The 18,911-nt window shown below is 46.4% G+C and overlaps 5 protein-coding genes across 6 annotated transcripts; 4 read left to right on the top strand and 1 right to left on the bottom strand.

Moving 5' to 3' along the window:
• Nucleotides 1-282: 282 nt before the first annotated feature.
• Nucleotides 283-5,505, top strand: LOC133837781 (intraflagellar transport protein 140 homolog). Its single transcript, XM_062268655.1, has 4 exons — nt 283-661; nt 717-1,312; nt 1,372-4,847; nt 4,924-5,505. The coding sequence occupies exons 1-4, from the start codon at nt 515-517 to the stop codon at nt 5,283-5,285; spliced, it is 4,581 nt and encodes a 1,526-aa protein (XP_062124639.1). The 5' UTR covers nt 283-514; the 3' UTR covers nt 5,286-5,505.
• Nucleotides 5,506-5,541: 36 nt separating this feature from the next.
• On the top strand, nt 5,542-12,579 carry LOC133837791 (DNA-binding protein D-ETS-6). Of its 2 annotated transcripts, XM_062268668.1 has the most exons (3): nt 5,557-8,219; nt 11,204-11,444; nt 11,551-12,579. In XM_062268668.1, exons 1-3 carry the CDS (start codon nt 7,460-7,462, stop codon nt 12,086-12,088), a joined length of 1,539 nt encoding a protein of 512 aa, XP_062124652.1. In that variant the 5' UTR covers nt 5,557-7,459; the 3' UTR covers nt 12,089-12,579. The 2 variants fall into 2 exon arrangements, with proteins under 2 accessions (XP_062124661.1, XP_062124652.1); XM_062268677.1 differs by lacking the exon at nt 11,204-11,444 and having other exon boundaries at nt 5,542-8,219; nt 11,551-11,725.
• A 9-nt stretch (nt 12,580-12,588) lies between these two features.
• LOC133837799 (neuronal acetylcholine receptor subunit alpha-2) lies at nt 12,589-14,216 on the bottom strand. The gene is made up of 4 exons (XM_062268690.1): nt 14,090-14,216; nt 13,819-14,027; nt 13,132-13,759; nt 12,589-13,076 (listed from the first exon to the last, which is right to left on the bottom strand). The coding sequence occupies exons 1-4, from the start codon at nt 14,211-14,213 to the stop codon at nt 12,679-12,681; spliced, it is 1,359 nt and encodes a 452-aa protein (XP_062124674.1). The 5' UTR covers nt 14,214-14,216; the 3' UTR covers nt 12,589-12,678.
• Nucleotides 14,217-14,825: 609 nt separating this feature from the next.
• On the top strand, nt 14,826-16,642 carry LOC133837808 (minor histocompatibility antigen H13). The gene is made up of 2 exons (XM_062268702.1): nt 14,826-15,231; nt 15,309-16,642. Exons 1-2 carry the CDS (start codon nt 15,013-15,015, stop codon nt 16,275-16,277), a joined length of 1,188 nt encoding a protein of 395 aa, XP_062124686.1. The 5' UTR covers nt 14,826-15,012; the 3' UTR covers nt 16,278-16,642.
• Nucleotides 16,643-17,562: 920 nt separating this feature from the next.
• Nucleotides 17,563-18,398, top strand: LOC133837817 (SUMO-conjugating enzyme UBC9-B). Its single transcript, XM_062268713.1, has one exon. It carries the CDS (start codon nt 17,563-17,565, stop codon nt 18,040-18,042), a length of 480 nt encoding a protein of 159 aa, XP_062124697.1. The 3' UTR covers nt 18,043-18,398.
• Nucleotides 18,399-18,911: the final 513 nt, after the last annotated feature.

Raw genomic sequence — 18,911 nt, 5'->3', positions numbered from 1 at the left:
TTTTTATTTTATTATATGTGTATGTTGATCTCTTCATTGTTGTTTGAATATTCACTAGCGTTGTTTCTCGCAATATTAATTAAATATTAAATATTTACGTTTGAGTATAACAGTCATAAATTCCTCAACTTGTATATCAAAATACAACTTTGTGCATACTTGAAAGTATTTAAATATACAAAAAATTAATATTAAATTGACAGGAAAACGCGTAGGCGTTGTCTTATAGTATTTTTTGACGCATAGTGTAATCGGAGCAATCATGCGAGTAGCATTAGAGAGGGCGCGATAGACAGTGAATATTATCAGCATGAAATCCTTTTTCCGGTTGTGAAATTTTCGTATTTCAAGTATGGCTATGAATTTTACTAATGACCACGAATTTTACCAGGGCTAACGCAATGTGTAGGACACCGAGCAAGTCCAGGATGACAGCTGGTGAAGACGGCGCCATGGCAACCGTTGTTTGTTGTGACCACCGGCATAAATATTTTCCAGTTGAACCATCAGAAAGATGACGCTTTACTTCGACACAAAGATTGAATTCTTGGACCTGGATGCAGTGAGCACCATCAGCAGCTGGCATCCCAATGAGCCGCTCTTCGCCGTCGCCTCCTACAGCCAGGAGCGTGGTGGCAGCGTCACCATCTTTGCCGACACGGTAAGTTGGATTAAAAATGTCGCAAACGCAACTGAAATATGTTAACTTTTTTTAGGGAGAACCTCAGCGGGATGTGACTTATCCAGTGCATGCCACCTCACAGGCCACGGCACTCTGTTGGCATCCGGAGAAGGCGCTGTTGGCCACGGGCTGGGAGCACGGCGACATCCATGTCTGGTTTGCCGGGCATCGTGAGTTCGCCAGCGTCAGCGGTCCCCACAAGGCGGCCATTGTGCTGCTGGAATTCAGTGAGCAGGGCGGACGCATGGTAACAGCCGATGCCATGGGCTTGGTCACGGGCTGGCGTTGTGATGGTCAGTACCAGTTTCTTACTATGTTCTCGCATGATCTGCGCGAGGTTTTGTTGCTTATCTGCTTTCGGCGGACAGTCGAGAGCGAGGTGCGGGAGGAGATGGCCAGCCTGGCAAAGGCTGCAGTGGCTGGCGACGAAAATGCACTGGATACTTTGACCAATTGGCGGCCAAGAACTGCGGCTCGTGGCCACTCCACAGTACGGGACAATCACTGCTTCTATGCTTGCACCCAAGGCGGGGTTGTGTACTACATTAACCAAGGCGGCACCTGCACCGAGGTGATGAAGAGTGGACCACAGCAGCCGTCTATCATCCAGATGCTTTGGCATCCCAAGAAGTGAGTACTGCAGTTAACTATTTGAAATATCTATTTTTTATATACTGTCTGCATTTTAGGGATGCGGTCATTTGTCTCTTGGATGACTTAACCATAACGCTCTACCTGGTGGAGTCCACTGGCATACTCACAGAGCTGGACAGAGTTAAGCTGAGTGGACGCGGCTCTGGCAAGCATGGCGCCATCGCCTGGGCGGGAAACAGCTTGGCCATCATCACGGGTGATCTCTCGGTGCGTATCTGGGACATTGAACGTAGCGACAACTATCTGCTGAAGATGGACTTGCCCAGCTCCAGTTTGTTGGCACTAAGCTCATCTGTCTCCAGCCTTGGCAACGCTACGTCTAGCTCGAACAACATCAATTCGACTGGAAACTTCTTTAGTCCCGAGAGTAGCGGCGACAGCAACGGCAACAACATTCTGCCAAAGAAAATGTCCAAATACGCACAACTCGCCTCCAATGAGATCTTCACCTGCCTCGCCTACAGCACAAGCAATCAAACATTGTGTGCGGCTACGAATCTGGGCAACCTTTACACCTGGAAACGCACCGTGAGCTGCTTTGTCAGCGCTCCTGAGGATGCCTGGCAGCTGGGCAACATCTCAACGCTCTCGCGACAGGGCGCCGTCAAGAGCTGCACTTGGGGCTTCAATGAGCTGGCAAAGCCCTGCATCCTGGTCAACTGTCTGTCGAGCGTGTTCATGCTGAAAGAACAGCCGTTGCTCGCCTGTCATACACGCAGTCTGTGGGCAGTGCAAAGTGCGGCCAAGAGCATTCAATTGACGCACTGCAGCGGCAGACAATGCTCTGTTCAAGCTGAGTTTGCTGTAACCGCTTTGGCTCTGAACGAACTCAGTTTGGTGGTCAGTAATGGACGCTCTATCTCTTCGTACAGTCTGCAGAAGGTGGAAAAGAGTCTGGATGAATTTGATGAGATTCTGGAGGCATCTGGCGCCGGCTCAACGGCTTCAGTGAAGAGCTCGCCCTCGCTCAACATCAGGCTGATGCAGACATTTGCCGCCGAGTGCCAAGCTCTTTGTCTGCACAATCAGAACATCTTCTGTCTGACCGCCAGCGACATTATGGTCTACTCTGTGGGTGGCGTCGTCCTCCACAGGATTATGGGCAACGACATCGAAGGCAAGATCATTGGCATGGATTTAACTGGCTGCTACTTGTCTGTGTTTACCATGAATGGCTATGTGAAGGCCTACGATGTGACACGCCACGATCCCAAGCTGTTGTTTCCCAGCAAATCGGGCCACGAGATTTTCGATGACTTTGGCGAATTCATCCTAGTCAAATGCAACAGCTTGGGCAGCCATCTAGCTTTGGTGATTGCCAACAGCAGCTTCACGCCTTGTGCAGCCATCTACTGCTGGGATTTCGAGCGAAACAATCTCTTTGCATACGACTTGGCAGCGAACAAATCGGAACAGCAAGTCGATAAATCCAGCTTGGCTGTGCGTATTTTCTGGGATACGGAGGAGCCACGTCTGCTGGCCGTGGAGGTGAAGTCCATGGTACTGTTGACGCTGAAGCCAAGTCGCCAACAACCTGGTCCCAGTCACTACGTGGAGTCGCAAGTCCTCGTCATGTTCTACTCGGAGAAGAGCGAGGGCAAGCTGAATGTTCTGGAGTCGCAACTGTTGGCTGCAGGTGCGCAGCTGCTTAATCTGTGCGTGCCCAGCGTCGTCTGCCTGCAGGTCAATGCGGTGCAAGAGCAGCCGCTGCAGGACTTTGCCGATCTGCAGCAATGCGATGCTGTCACCAGGCGACAGGTGCTCAATTTTAGCCTCCATGTGGCCGAGGGACAAATGGATCTTGCCTTTCGCTGCGTGCGTTCCATCCAGTCGAAGGTTATCTGGACAAATCTGGCCAAGATGTGCGTACACACGAGTCGCCTGGACGTTGCCAAGGTGTGCATGGGTCATCTGGAGCAGGCTCGCTCGGTGCGCGCTCTGCGCCAGGCCATGGAGGACGATGACTTGGAAATGGAGGCTAAGGTGGCTGTACTGGCCATCGAACTGGGTATGATCGAGGAAGCGAAGGAGCTTTACAAACGCTGCAAGCGCTACGATCTACTCAATAAGCTGTTGCAGTCCACGGGTCATCTGGATGAGGCGCTGGAAGTGGCCGAGACGGATGATCGCATTCACTTGAAGCACACTTACTACCAGAAGGCGCAAGCTTTAAAGGAGAGTGGCGACATCAAGGGCGCAATGGAGTGCTTCGAGAAGACACAGAATCCGGTGCAGAACATTACGCAGCTGCTGCTCGAGAATCCGATGGCCATGAAGCGTTACATTCAGTCCAGCACCGATCCCAAGCTGCTCAAGTGGTGGGGTCAGTATGTGGAGAGCTCTGGCGACATGGACGCTGCCTTGGCCGTTTACAGCAAAGCCGAGGATTGGTTCTCGCAGGTGAAGATACTCTGCTACCTGGGCAAGATCTCTAAGGCGGATGCCATTGCCCGGCAGTCGGGAGATCGCTCTGCCTGCTATCATCTGGGAAGGCACTATGAGAATGTAGGCAAGTTTCAGGAGGCAATCATGTTCTACACGCGTGCTCAGACCTTTAGCAATGCCATACGCATCTGCAAAGAGAACGACTTTCAGGAGGAGCTTTGGACAGTGGCCAGCTCATCCCGCAGCCGTGACAAAGCGATTGCGGCCGCGTACTTTGAGGAGTGTGGCAACTTTAAGCACGCCGTGGAGCTCTACCATCGAGCGGGCATGTTGCACAAGGCTTTGGAGATGGCATTCGAGTCTCAGCAGCCGGAGATACTAGAGATCATTGCCACCGAGCTGAATGCCGACTCCGATGCGGAGCTGATCAATCGTTGTGCCGACTTTTTCACCAGCATCGAGCAGCACCAGAAAGCTGTCCAACTGTTGGCCAAGACCAAGCATCTGGAACGTGCGTTGAGCATCTGTGTGGAGAAGGGTGTCCCAGTCACCGAGGAACTTGCTGACTTATTGACTCCAGGCAAAGGAGACTTTGAGGAAGCCACGCGTATGTCTATCCTGGTGCAGCTCGGGGAGTTGCTGCAGCAGCAAGGAGATTATCACAGTGCCACCAAGAAGTTCACCCAGGCGGGGGATAAAGTGCGTGCCATGAAGTCGCTGCTGAAATCGGGCAACACTGATAAAATCATCTTCTTTGCCACCATGTCGCGTCAGCGCGAGATCTACATCATGGCAGCCAACTATCTGCAGGCCTTGGACTGGCAGAGCGATGCCAGCATATTGAAGCACATTGTCAGCTTTTACAGCAAGGGCCAAGCCTATGATTCGCTGGCCAACTTCTATGCCATTTGTGCGCAGATCGAGATCGAGGAGTACCAGGACTATGAGAAGGCGCTGACTGCCATGCAGGAGGCGGCCAAGTGTTTGGAGAAACTCAGCCACGCCCAGCACGCCTACAACAAGCTGCAGCGCACTGTGGTGGATGTAAAGACCATTTTGGAGATGCAGCAAGCGCTGCGCGCCGGCGACAATCAGAGCGTCATCGGAGCTTGTCGCAGCATGTTGGGTGAGTATCTTAAGCATTAGACTATGCTTTTGCTTCGTTACTTGATCATTTTTTAATTGTTTTTCATCTGTTGTAGTCAAGCCCGAGGTGCCTCCCATTCGCCATGCCCACATTCTAGCCATGCTAGTGCGTGCTCTGGTAAACGCCAAGCAGTTTCCCGAAGCGGGACGCGCTCTCAAGGAGCTTGCTGTCAAAGACAACTCATGGAGCGCCTCTGGCCTGGTCGACAGAGCTTTAGTGCAACGGATTGCCAAGGAATGCGACTTGGATTTCGATTTGATCTGGAACTCGGGTCGCATGGCCAGCAGCGCATCGACATCGGTGACGGCAGCAACAACAATATCCATGACAACAACAGCATCGACAACGGCAACAAACGCCACAACATCCAGTGATGACGAGGCCGATGACGAGGAAATCAGAGAGGAATTGCATTAATCGCTGCTGCACTCGATGAACTCGAGGCACAACTAGTCATAGTCACACTCGCACACAAACACATATACACACACGCCCACTTAGTCACACCTCCACTCACAACGCCAAAGTCCAACTTGTCTACACAGATCAACTTTGAAGTAGTGATTCCCTGGCACAGATTACCCAAGGTGATTTTACTCTAATTAAACCCACAAGTGAAAGTCATTAATTCAAGTAAGCGATACTATTTATTTATTTATGCATACTAACTACCGATTAAGAAGTTCCCCAACTTATCAATTGCAGTCGAGCGTCTCTAATGTGTATTGAAAGCTATGTATTGTAAACATTCTAGCAAGTTTTACTAACTTTCACACGTTTATAATAAGAGTTTCCCGAACACGAAACAACATTGCTGTGTATAAATTACAGCGTTCTTAGCTATTACAGCTTAGTCCGCGACAGTTCAACAAGTCCGTTACTAATAGATAATTGTGGAGGAATTCCATGCCACAAAGATTTCTTTGAGAATTCACCTTAGGAATGTTCGACTGTAATTAGAACGCCTCGAAATACTAAAACAAGCAATCGCCGCGTTATGAATGAGCAATCAGAATTTCACAAGATCATTCACCAACAGAGTAAGAGAGAAACAGGTTCGCTCTCTCTATCTCTGTCTCTGTCGCCGAACGGCAACCGAATTATGAATGAAATAGTAAAAGCTCTGTGGACAACAGGTCGCTTGATCATCTCCAACGCAAAGTCAGCCAGAATCGAAAAGCAAACACGAATGTAAATACGAGTATAAATAAGTGTATAATAACTGTGGCGCCAAGCACAAGACAATGACAAATCAGGCAATCGAGGGGGTCGGGGGGCGCACGCGAATCATTTGGGGTGAATCACTTGCACTAAATACGGCGGCTGGCGAGGCTATGAAATCAGAATGGTTTCTCGGAATGCAGCGCTCAATTCAAATAATTTCAATAGAGCAATCGTCTATTTGTCCATTTGCCAGTAATCGTTTCGAAGAGCTTTCGGATTTCGGTCGCGTAATGTGCGATTCCCATGAATGCTCGGCGAGTACTATACTGAGCACTGTGCACTGTGATCTGGCCGCCTTCTTCGGCAACATTGGCCAAAATAAGACACAGATCCCAAAACAACAGACAGAGAGAGAGAGAGCAGGCCAATCATAGCAAACAAGTCATGTTGCTTTTCCAAGAATAATGACGCGTCAACAGACAACGCGTGTGCCAGAAAGAGACGGTAAAAGAGAGCGAGTGTATCTTAATGAATGAATTTATTCAACACTCGAACGACCTTATGTCTCTCCCCCCTCCCCTCACACACACTGCAAACGCCAACAGTTCAGAAACCTGTGCCTGGGGAACTCCATGAGACATCAAAAACACACACACGATTGCGAATTTGTTTGTCTCGTCAACAAGCAGCGTCGATGACTCACGCCCCTAGACCGATGTTCAGCGAGAGTTGCCTACGTCATGCTTGCGAGTGCGATGCAATCTCAAGAGCGTGGCGCAGATAACTGAACCCCAAAAAGCTTTTAGCGATCCCTCTGGCAAATTGAGTGCTCCAAACCGGTCACCAGCAACCGGCAATGCTTCGGCATTTGCCGATTGGGCATCGGGTGGCTACAGATTAGCGATTTGCGCGAGTGACGAACGTTGGGGAGAGAGCTTTCGGCTTTGCTTGATTTCGTCATGAGTTTATCGTCGTACGTTTTGGCTGATCATTAGTCGGTTAAACGCGAACCTGTGCAGATGCGTCTCGGTTGCCTGCTGATCGATTGCTGATCGTTCGAGAATCGCGTATAACGTAAATCGGTCGTTAACTGTTCAAACACAATTTTCCACTAAAAGATTTCCAGAAATTGTTTGCGGAAAGTCGACTTTGGTTTCTTGACCCAAGCTAGTGTAATTCCCTAGTGACCGCACCGGTGGGAAGATAATATTCGAAACGCGCGCGAGTGAATCACCGGCTCCCGGACAAACGTTTGTTTATCCTAAGTCCATCAACGGACCCATCCGCGAGTGATTAAGCATATTTTTAGTGACAACCACTTGACAATGACGTCAATCGCGAGTGCAATTAAATTGGAAACCTCCTACTCCAGTTGATAAGGTTGTTTAGTGTCGGCAATAAGTGTCTGCTCAACTTGGGGTAGTCCCATGGCAATTCTACTTAGTGTGAACCAAAGTACAACTCAATTTGATAGTTTCTTGTGCGGCGCGAGAACTGTGCTGAGCCTTGATGCCATGCACCAGGATGTCCGATCCAGCAAGGTCAGCGCATCCGCCCAAGCAACAGAAGCAACAACAAGCACAACAGAGGCAGCGCTGGATGCAGCGAAGGCGAAGACGACGAGTCCCTTGGCCAGTCGGCCAAGGCGACGACAGCGACAACGTCGACGTAGCAGCAGCAGCAGCGACAGCGATAGCAGCAGCTCCACCAGCGATAGCTCCACATCCTCCAACTCTGACTCCGAGTCGGATACGAGTAGCAGTAGCTCCAGTAAGAGCAGCCTCAGCTCCAGGCTGCCGCTGCTGGTTAAATCACAGGGATTGGAGCTGCCCGACGTGTCCCCGCCTTCTAACAAATCCAATGAGGAGCAGGATCAGGAGGAAGAGGAAGAGGAAGAGAACAAGGGTCCTGGTACACCCGTGTTGCCTGTGGATCCGCATGTCTGGACTACCGAGGACATTGCCAGTTGGGTCAAGTGGCTAACACGCAAGGTTAAGATCGATCCCGAGCCGGACATTACCCGCTTTCCCAAAGATGGCAACGAGCTCTGCCAGCTGAGTCGGGCCGATTTCTGGGTTTGTGCTGGCTCCCGTCGAGGAGGCATTCTCCTGGCCAAGCATTTTGCCCTCAGTCTATACAGGGCCACAGGACGAGAGACGAGTCCCATGCTGAACGAGAATGAGCCAAGTGAGTAAACGTAGGTGTTAAGTGTAATCTATGGCAACATAAATCTGATGGTGTCCAGATTGAACTGCTTGTAATTGGCTGCACGTCGTATTCCCCACGGCACGTTTAAGGCGACTGCCTTAGCTCGCATCCTTTGTGGTCAAGCATCAATTGAATCCTTTTTCTGTGCCGTCGATTCAAGTTAATGGCAACTGATTAAGATTTTCAGGCACTGATAGCGTTGTTACTTATGTGCGTCATTGATTGTTTTTCTCCCGTCTTCGCATTGCTTTTGATAAAGGCGAGAAATTAATGTGAATAGGAAGAGGGGAATGTGATGAGGTTTTTCGCCCCTTGGCAAAACTGAAGCTCAAACTGCTTTTAATTATGGATACACAGTTTCAGTCTTAACTACCTGTCATTTTGAATTTCTTCTCTACTTAGCAAGTGGCTTATAACTTTCACTCATAAACGTAAATCGCTTGAATTTCGCTAAAATGGAACGCGACAACGGCAGCTGCAAAGTATGCAGCACTTTTTGTGCTCGACAGTTATTAACTGCTTGACAAGGGAGGGGCATGAGGCGAAAGGACAGTGCTTCGCCTCTCGAGTGATGAACTTAATAATAAACGATGTAAATATGATAATTTCTCACAGGATGTGGCATCTAATAATAAAATCAAAATAATCCTCTCAGCGCAGCACCAAAAGTCGCAAAGTCAGAAAAGTCACAAAGTCACAGGCCAAAGCTAGAGCAGAATTCTGAGCGAGAGTCGAGACGGGAGCGACAACAGTGACAACAGCACCGCAGGCGGTCAGTTGAGCGAGCAGGAAAACACAGGAAAATATTCAATTCGTCGCATCCTTCCTGTTCCCGGCTGACTGCTGCCTGCTGCCTGCTGCCTGTTGTCTGGGCATATGTCATGAAGGAGGAGCAACTTCGTCCTCTGACTGACTGTGACGATGCCAATTTAATTGATTTGTTTTTTATGCCAAAAGAGGATTACACGTTGTCGGCGTGGCGCAGATTACAGTTAAATCTCTGCGGCGGCCAAATGCCTCCCACTCTCTCCGACTGCGTCTCACTCCCTTTTCTCTTCCCACTCCGAATCCCGGGTAGAGCATTGAGGGTTGAGTGGCTGCACGTGGCCTGTGACTTTGGGAGATGCCGAAGCATCCAAAGCAGTTACCACCAGCTGCGCAGGTGAAGGTGCGTCTCTGCTCTGCTCGGCTTTCAATCGGATTTTGGCCGACGGGTTGCGTGACTTTTGATAAGGATACTCGACGCTGCTGGCCGCATTGTTGCCAATCCTGGCATCAGTTACCAAATGGAGTTAGCCCGAAACGGTTCACAGCTGCGCTTGCTAAATAATAAAATACAAAGAATACAACGAATTGATTAGGAAAATCAAGTGATAAGCTAAAGCAAAATTAAATATTAGTGATGATTTTTATAATCTAGTTTCAACAGATTATTTCGGAAGAGAAGCTAATTTTTGTAGTGTGACTTTCATGATTAAGTGAAGTGCCAAATCTGTGCTCCTAAATTTTAAAAAATACATTCCCAGGATGAGCGTTAGTGTTGATGTGGGCGTCATGTGGCGCCTCTCGGAGGACTTTAACAGGCGCTTCGGTCTGCGTATGCAACCTGCGCCGACGGCATCGCATCATCCGCATGCACATCACCATACGGCTGCCGCTGTCCATCACTATCATCATCCACACCATCATCATGGTCCAAGTGCTGCCACACACAGCTCCATGATCTTCAATGGTATGACTCAACTTCGCATCTCTTTGATCTAAGCTCTAGAACATTGTTTTGTATTGCTGATTAAGTCTTGCATTTATTATCCGATTCCCATTAAATAATTTGGATATTTCTATTATGTGGTAAATTATGTGCATGCTGAAGATGATCTCCAAAAGTTGTATTTTGTGGTTTTCGTATGATTTGCATAGTATTGTGGCACTTCTTGATTTATCATGATTCGTTTTGATTATGAGTAAACAGTTTAAACAGAAAAATTATTTTAAAAGTGAAACATTTGTATCAAAACAAAGTTTCTCTCCTTGATTTCGAATAATCAAATAATTAGCCATTTTGTTTTTATTTAAAATGTGTTATTTAAGATGTTCCTTGTAAAGGATTTTAGTTGCTTTGTAATTCAATTATATGAAACTCAGTTATACGGTATATATTCCTTGATAAGTTTACATAACATTAAAGTTGTTCAAGCAACTTTTCCTGATCCTATATCACCTAAAGTGTTAGCTTTTGCAATCTTAAGCTAATGTTGCTTAAAGCACCAATGTACTCATATTTTTGTGTTCGTCTGCATAGCACGACAATTGGTATTTCCGGTGCCAGAATGGGAATGCTCAAGAGATGCCGAAAGAATAGATATTTCATACTATAAGTTCATTAGAAGCAGAGGAAGCAAATTCCAGACTTTTCTCTTCTCTTTGATCGCCGTCTTCTCTCTCGAGCACGCAGCTCACTTCGCCTGGTCGCTTGGCCACGATTCGTGAGTCACCTTATGTCTTTTCTTCGTGACAGTCGCACAACATTGTGGGGGGAATTTCCCTCAGCCTTGGGAGCAGCTCCGCCTAGTGCAGTCCCTAACTCTTTAGCTTGGGTATCTGCAGCACGTTTTAATCGCTGGAATAACCCAATCTCCTGGTGCAAGAGGTTTTGCTATGGAGTAGTCTAACTGCTTTCGAGGATTTATGTCCGCTTGCGGTTGATTTTCTGTAGAAGTGTGCGGATTAAAAGCTTTCGCTTGGTTTGCATGCCACGTTGTCGCCGTTTCACCGCGTTTTTCTCTCTCCTCCGCTCCCGTTGTGCCCCACTCGCAACGCAGCCATTGACCAGAAAATCTCGTTTGTATCTCTCTCTGTCGCTCTCTTGCTGTCTGCTTCTCTCGGGGTGTATATATCTGTATCAGTATCTGTGTATCTGTTGCTTGATGTGCCTCGTGCTTTTTTCTGTGTTGCTGTTTCAGATCCGTATCAGCTGCTGAACGCTGCCTCTCACCGATTGGTCGCCCAGGGCTCTGGCGGGCAGATACAGCTCTGGCAATTTCTGCTCGAGCTGCTCGCTGATTCGTCGAACGCTAACTGTATCAGCTGGGAGGGCCAATCGGGCGAGTTCCGGCTTATCGATCCAGACGAGGTGGCCAAGCGTTGGGGCGAGCGCAAGGCCAAGCCAAACATGAACTACGATAAGCTGAGCAGAGCTCTAAGGTGAGTCCACACAACCAGACAACTCTGGTCCATTATCGCATGTGACTCATTCGCAGAAAAACTAGTTGCCAACTGATTCCCTCTCTCTTCTCTTATTTTTTTCCAGGTACTACTACGACAAGAACATTATGACCAAGGTTCATGGCAAGCGTTACGCCTACAAGTTTGACTTTCACGGCCTGATGGCAGCTTGCCAGGCACAGGCGCAAGGCTGTGATCCGGCCAGCAGCATGATTAGTTCCTATAAGCATCATCACCACGCTGCTGCTGGCGCTCCACATGCGATGCCCCCGCAGCACCTACAGCATCATCTGGCGCATCATTCCCACTCACATTCACACACACACACTCATCATCCGCACGTTGCACATCCCCATGCCCAGCTGCTGCATCACACATCAGCAACGGAGCTCACTTCGCCGGCGTCCACTTGCTCCAGCCTGGGATTTCCTTCGCCCTCGACAGCCTCATCGCTGCCCTCGCCTGGCAATGTGTCCGCAGTGTTTGCTGGACCCGCTCCCACAGCTGGATCGTATGCCGCAGTGACCAGCCAGTCCGCTGGCAGTGCTGCTGACCCGGGACCCAGAACATCGACAACGCCGAGCTATGAGCAGCACACCCCGCCCAGCAATGCATTTAATTGAAATGGCAACCCCAATTTGTTGGGGTTGTTTACAACAGCACGGCCATCAACCAGGCAGGCAGAGATACAACTGGATGGGGGACTGGACCTGCGCAAGGACCACCCGCTGCGCATAAGACAACTCTCTCTTTCTTCATATCTCCCTCTCTTTCTCTCTCTATCTGGCTGTCGTCGTCTGCCTGCAAAAAGGGACATTTCGCTTAATTCGAGCTACTTTTGGTTAATTGTGTAATTTTCATATAATATGTGATAAAATGGAGCAATGAAGCAGCGTCCACGAGGATCGCATCAGCAGCAAAAAGCAATACCAGAAGGGCAAGTCACCCCCAAACACTTTTCCACTTGAAGGGTCACTTTCCGGGCTAATTTGTTACATCGTCTGTTATCTTTGTCGTTGTCGCTTTTAAGCCAACACTTAATTTTACTTTTATGTCTGTGTCTAAATATTGTACATACTCGTAAATAGAAGTATCAACATCATATATATAACAACTTGTGTACTTGTTAATTAAGGATTAGTTTTGTATTTAGTAATATGAGTATAATAGAATTTGAAATAGTAATAAGCATCAACCGCGAATGAGAACAACTCTAGACGCCGTAAACGATGCACAGCACCGCGAAGACCAGACCAAAGCCCAGGAAGCAGATGCGATCCACAGCGGTGGCCAGCAGCACCCAATCATACTGCAGAGCACGAGCCGAGGGCACTTCGCTGTTAATGTCCAGAGGATTGATGGGCTCATCTGCATTCTCGTACACATGGTCATCCAGTTCCTTGATGATGCCATTGCCATTGCGGGCGGTCATCGATTCACTCTCATTGCTGAAGTAAGAGAGGAAGAGCCAAGTGCCAAGCTTGCCATTCAGCAGATTTTTGAGGAAATCGGGCAGTCGCCGCTTGTGCTGTGCTGTGGCCAGATAAAGCACCACAACTTCGATAATCATGGATAGGCTGAGCAGCAACAAGCTGGCGCTGTAGAAGATCACTGTGGATACACGGAATGTATTACAAGTTGTAAAAGGCATTCAAATTGTACTTACCAATCAGTGGCGTGTTCTCGGCCAGCACCGGCAAGAGTTGGGCAAAGTACATGAGGAAAGCGGAGATCAATACGATGAGGATGCCATTCAGCAGTATCTTTTCGCCCATTTGAGGTGGCAGCCAGAAGGTGGACAGCGCCAGGATGACAATGCAAATGGCAGGTGTATAAATGACAGCTGTGTACATGGAGGATCGACGCTTCACCCTGAATGTGAATTCGATGTAGTTGTAAAAGTCTTTGTGCACAAACTTCGTTAGGCCGCTGAGAATTTCCCATTCTGTGGACTCAACGACATTTTCGTAGTTGAGCTCATGATTCTCCTTGTTGTAGACAGCGTCAATGTGATTCATCGACCAGGTGCCAATTTTCAGTTTACACGTCTGTTCGTCGTAGGGCCAGTTGCGCATATTGAGACTGCAGTAGGCGGTGTAGACAGCCGGAGTGACCCAGAGCACGCTGCCATCGCTGGAGAGGATCAGCTGCGTGCTTACCAGAAAGTTGCCTTCCTCAACGGCCGAATTGAAGAGCGTAATCTGTGGCTTCCATAACTTGTGTCCCGACATATGCACCTTGGTGATGTTGTCGTATTCACTTGCATTCCAAATATGTGATTCATCTTTCCAGCGCTGTGATGTTGCATTATTTTAATATTAAGATCGTGCCGAGGAATTCTTGGGCTACTCACCGCATTTAACCAGCAATGGAGCGTGATCTTTCCATCCAGTTCGTCGATGTCAATGTAATTGACCGAGAGCCCAAGGCTGATGTTCGTTGGCTGCCCTCCAACAGTGGGCTGAGTGTGCTCGTCATAATTAATAAAAACATTCAGCTGCAGCTTTTCGATGGTGCTGATGTTGGCCTTATCATCAACAGCGCCATCGTCATCGGACAGAGCTAATCAGAGATGTATAGTTTGCCAGGGATTGTGATAAATTCTTGATTACAATAGCACTTACAAGTGGCGCCTGGTACGGAAATGAGCATGCAACCCATCATCAGCATCGCCATCGTTCCTATTGCCCGTTGAAGGAACAACGGCAGCCCACGACCGGAAATACAAGTTTTTATCTTTCTCGACATTGTTTTCTTCAAGTTCACAGCGTTTTTGTATGGTGAGTATTATTTTCGGAATTCTTGTTCTAATTGTGTTTGTATAATGTGTACGCTCATCGGGCTCCAGTTTTCGACTGAGGATCGCTGGAGAATCGCACACAGCGTTTTGTTTCGCACATGGCTGCAGCTCTTTTGTCTGATAACGTGCAGCGACGAGAATGCTGGCGAGAGAATGCTGGATAAGAGATAAATTCCATTCACACTCGTGCGTTACAATAAATTGTTGTGAAGCAAAAGTGGAACAACGGTACATATTTAAGAAAATATCAAATTCATTCGACAGCAACAGCATAGTGCAATCATTTGAATCTACCGCCCATATGTGCAGAACAATACCACTATCGATTAAAAGATGTTTTAAATTTGCGTAACAATCGATATTTTATGGCAAATATAAATTCAAAAGCATCTAAATATTCAAATATTTATTGAAGAAATTATTCAATTTAATCTGAAAAGGGTATATAATACAAAATAATAATAAATTATAAATATTTGCTTACAAAATGCATATATAATATTCGCCATAAAAAATCGATGCTCGAAATGAAGCATCGATACATCAATGTATCTGACACAAACGGGCACACTCTTCTCTACTGTTGACGTGTGCGTTGGTGTGCATACTGTTGTTGTTGAGTGCTGCGTGTCAGTTTTGAGTTACCCCCAAACAGTGTGGGCCGAACGATTTGCAACAAAAATCGTGAACGGCGCATTAAGTTAAGTGAATCCTTAGTGAAATAAGTGACAAATAACAAGAGCAGACATGGCGGAAGAGGTCATTGGCAGCGTAAAGGAGGCAATCAAAGAAATCCTCGAAAATGTGAATGGAAATGCGAATGCAAAAAATGAATCCATTACTGCCGAAAAGAAGCCGTCGACGCCGGAGGGTATCGCAGTCGCGTATGGCAGCCTCGTCATCATGGCTATGCTGCCCATTATCTTTGGCTCCATACGTTCCGTGAAGCTGCACAAGCTTAAGAAGGTGAGTTGCATGCAAAATAAATATTTTCTTCGCTGAGTGATTTTCACTTTTACTTTCACTTTGTACATCTGCCACAGTCGACGGGTGAGAAAGCGGACACGATGACCAAGAAGGACGCCATGTACTTCCCACTGATTGCCTCAGTGGCACTCTTCGGCCTCTACATGTTCTTCAAAATATTCCAAAAGGTCCACATCAACTTGTTGCTCACCGGCTACTTCTTCGTGCTGGGCGTGATTGCTCTTGCCCATCTGCTGAGCCCCGTGATCAATTCGCTGATGCCAGCCGCAGTGCCAAAGGTGCCATTCCACATTCACTTTACAAAGGGCGAGGGCAAGCACAAGGAGGACATTATCAACTACAAGTTCTCCACACATGACATTGTTTGCTTGGTCATCTCCTCCGCCATCGGTGTCTGGTATCTGCTGAAGAAGCATTGGATCGCTAACAACATGTTTGGTCTGGCCTTTGCCATCAACGGTGTCGAGATGCTACACTTGAACAACTTTGTTACTGGCGTTATCCTGCTTAGCGGACTATTCTTCTACGACATCTTCTGGGTGTTTGGCACCAATGTCATGGTGACAGTGGCCAAGAGCTTCGAAGCGCCCATTAAGCTAGTCTTTCCCCAGGACATTCTCGACAATGGCTTCAACGCCTCGAACTTTGCCATGCTGGGTCTTGGCGACATCGTGATTCCTGGCATTTTCATTGCACTGCTGCTGCGCTTCGATGATAGCAAAAAGCGCAAGACTCGCATCTATTTCTACTCCACCCTGGTGGCCTACTTCATGGGCTTGCTGGCCACGATCTTTGTGATGCACGTCTTCAAGCACGCCCAGCCAGCGCTTTTATATTTGGTGCCAGCATGCATGGGAACCCCATTGCTGGTGGCTCTTGTGCGTGGTGAGCTGAAGGTGCTCTTCGCATACGAGGATCATCCCGAGGAGAAACCCGAGAAGAAGGAGAAGAAAGAAAAGGATGAGAGCGGCGGCGCCAGCAGCAGTAGCAGCAGCAAAAAGAAGGAGTCCAAGAAGGCGAAGTAATTCCATAGAGTAACTACTTCCCTCTCAAACAACCCGCGTAAATGTCTTCTATTTTATTGGCCAAGTCACGAGAACAGCACACACTTTATTTGCGTGTTTTCTTATCGGTTGCACATCTACAATACGCTTCCTTATGCGCTTATACTGCAACTTCCAGCAACCAATCTATAAAAGACGATTCATTTTTGATCTAGGAATGTTCCTTCACAAGGCACAACCACCTTATTGAGTTCGTTTAAGTTAAATTAATAGAAAGCAAATTTTCCAATTTTTTATAAAAAATCAAAACTGCATATAACTTTAAAAAACAGAATTGTATCAAAATTACGTACATATAAGAACAATAAATTGAAATATTCCAAGAATGTCCAAATTCAAATAAATTTAAATATTGCGCTATAATATAAATGTTTTTATTTATAAATCCGGGCTCATTAATGACATCGATAAATAACAAGTTTAACAGTGATAAAAAAAATGTGTTGGTAAACGGATGCAGAACAGCTGTAACAGTGCACCACTTCGCAATAACAGTGCCATGTGAGTTTAATCAAGTGGCGCACAATATTCCTTATTGCGAAAATCGCTTTTGTTTAACAAAAATCCAATTGAGAGACGGAGAACTGAATAGTGAATAATAAGAAATGCGTTAAATCGAGTTAATTTTTTAAAGTTACTCACATTTTGCACGAGTTTGAAAATATACTAACATGTTAAATTGTTGGTCACTTTTTTAATTTAGTGATCGCCACATATATCATACGTATACCTTACGCATAAAGCAAGCTATAGAAACTCTGTTAAAAAAAAAAAACAAATCAAAAATTCTATTATAAAAGAATTTATATTATTTTGCAGTAAAAATATCGTTTGCCGTAAATAATTTATCGATAAAGAGCCATCGATGTTTCGCCACCTTTACTCAACAGTTGTGGAGCAGTGGTGATTACTGTAAACACAGCCAAAGCCGTCAAATTGCGCTAAAATTGTGCAAAAATTGTGAAGTATAGAAAAAAACTATACAATTTCATTGGAATTCCAAGCGAATTTCAAAGAATATTGCACAAGGGTATGTATTTCACATGTGACTGCGCAACTGCTTCGTTATTTTGTGTTTTAATAATGACGGCAAACTTTTTCAGACAGACGCAAGCAGCGTGTACAGCGAGCGCAGAGAAGAAGCAGAGACAAGGAGACTCGACGATAGAAAAACGAAAGCGAAACGCAAAACTCGCTTTCTAGGTTGCTAACTTGTAAAACCAACAACAACAAAAGAAAAAAAAAGATGTCCGGCATTGCTATAACACGTTTGGGCGAAGAGCGCAAGGCTTGGCGCAAAGATCATCCATTTGGATTCGTTGCACGTCCGGCAAAAAATCCCGACGGCACACTCAACCTGATGATCTGGGAATGCGCGATTCCCGGCAAAAAGTCCACACCCTGGGAGGGTGGTTTATACAAGCTGCGCATGATCTTTAAGGACGACTACCCAACGTCGCCACCTAAATGCAAGTTCGAGCCGCCACTCTTCCATCCCAATGTGTATCCGTCGGGCACAGTGTGCTTGTCGCTACTGGACGAGGAGAAGGATTGGCGTCCGGCCATCACAATCAAACAGATCCTGTTGGGCATTCAGGACCTGCTTAACGAGCCCAATATCAAGGATCCGGCCCAAGCCGAGGCATACACCATTTACTGTCAAAACCGTCTCGAGTATGAGAAACGTGTTCGAGCCCAGGCTCGTGCTATGGCAGCCACCGAATAAAGGAACCAATAACACAACACAACACAACAGCAAGAGACAAACAAGAAAACAACTGAAATACCGCTACTCTCTTCATATTTGCACACACACAAAACACAACAACAAAGAACATAATAGAACTAAAAGTGATCATCAACACAAAACAACAACAACAAACATTTAGGATCGAAGCGTTTTCGTGAACGCTTCCTCTTCTGCTAACTACAAAACATTTTCATAATTCCTAAGTTCAATTAATTCAATTGATTTTAATGATGTCAAACAATATGAGCATTCGGATTTCACCAATTATAAATTATATATATAATACATATAAAATTTACCTTATAATTAATATACATATATATATATATAGATTTCCAAAATTTTTTGATTACGAGGCACTGTAAGATCAATTTGCTTTTATTTCAATAAATCTATATACATATTTGACATGTAACTGAAGTATCTTCCCAAGCCAGATTTCTGCTTTGCTGCGATGACGCTGCATTTTTGCTTACGTCATCTTGCGGTGACGTAAAAATTATGTGATTCAATAATATATTATAGCCAAATATCTGGATAATCCGGCAATAATACAAACCAAATCCCTGTTCAGTATTTATATTACGTTTTAGAAGAGGGGTGTGCAGGGTTTTGTGATTCGCAGAAAATACAATACGTAATTCAAATCGAACCTAAAAGTATGCAACAAAAATTGACGTTTTTCAGCTGCTGAAGAGAAACTTGAAATCACAAAATCCTTGATATCTCAGTTGTTTACAGGACGATTTGAATGTCCTTTGGTAGGATAGTGGGCCTTTCCAATACGCTTCGTCTGACATAGGTCCTGCAAGGATCTGACAGGATACGGCCGAGATATACGGAAT

Source organism: Drosophila sulfurigaster, chromosome 2L (genome assembly GCF_023558435.1).
Source record: "Drosophila sulfurigaster albostrigata strain 15112-1811.04 chromosome 2L, ASM2355843v2, whole genome shotgun sequence".
Classification (NCBI taxonomy): domain Eukaryota; kingdom Metazoa; phylum Arthropoda; class Insecta; order Diptera; family Drosophilidae; genus Drosophila; species Drosophila sulfurigaster.
The sequence above is the reverse complement of the archived record's forward strand: the minus strand, read 5'-3'. Positions and strand labels throughout refer to the sequence as shown.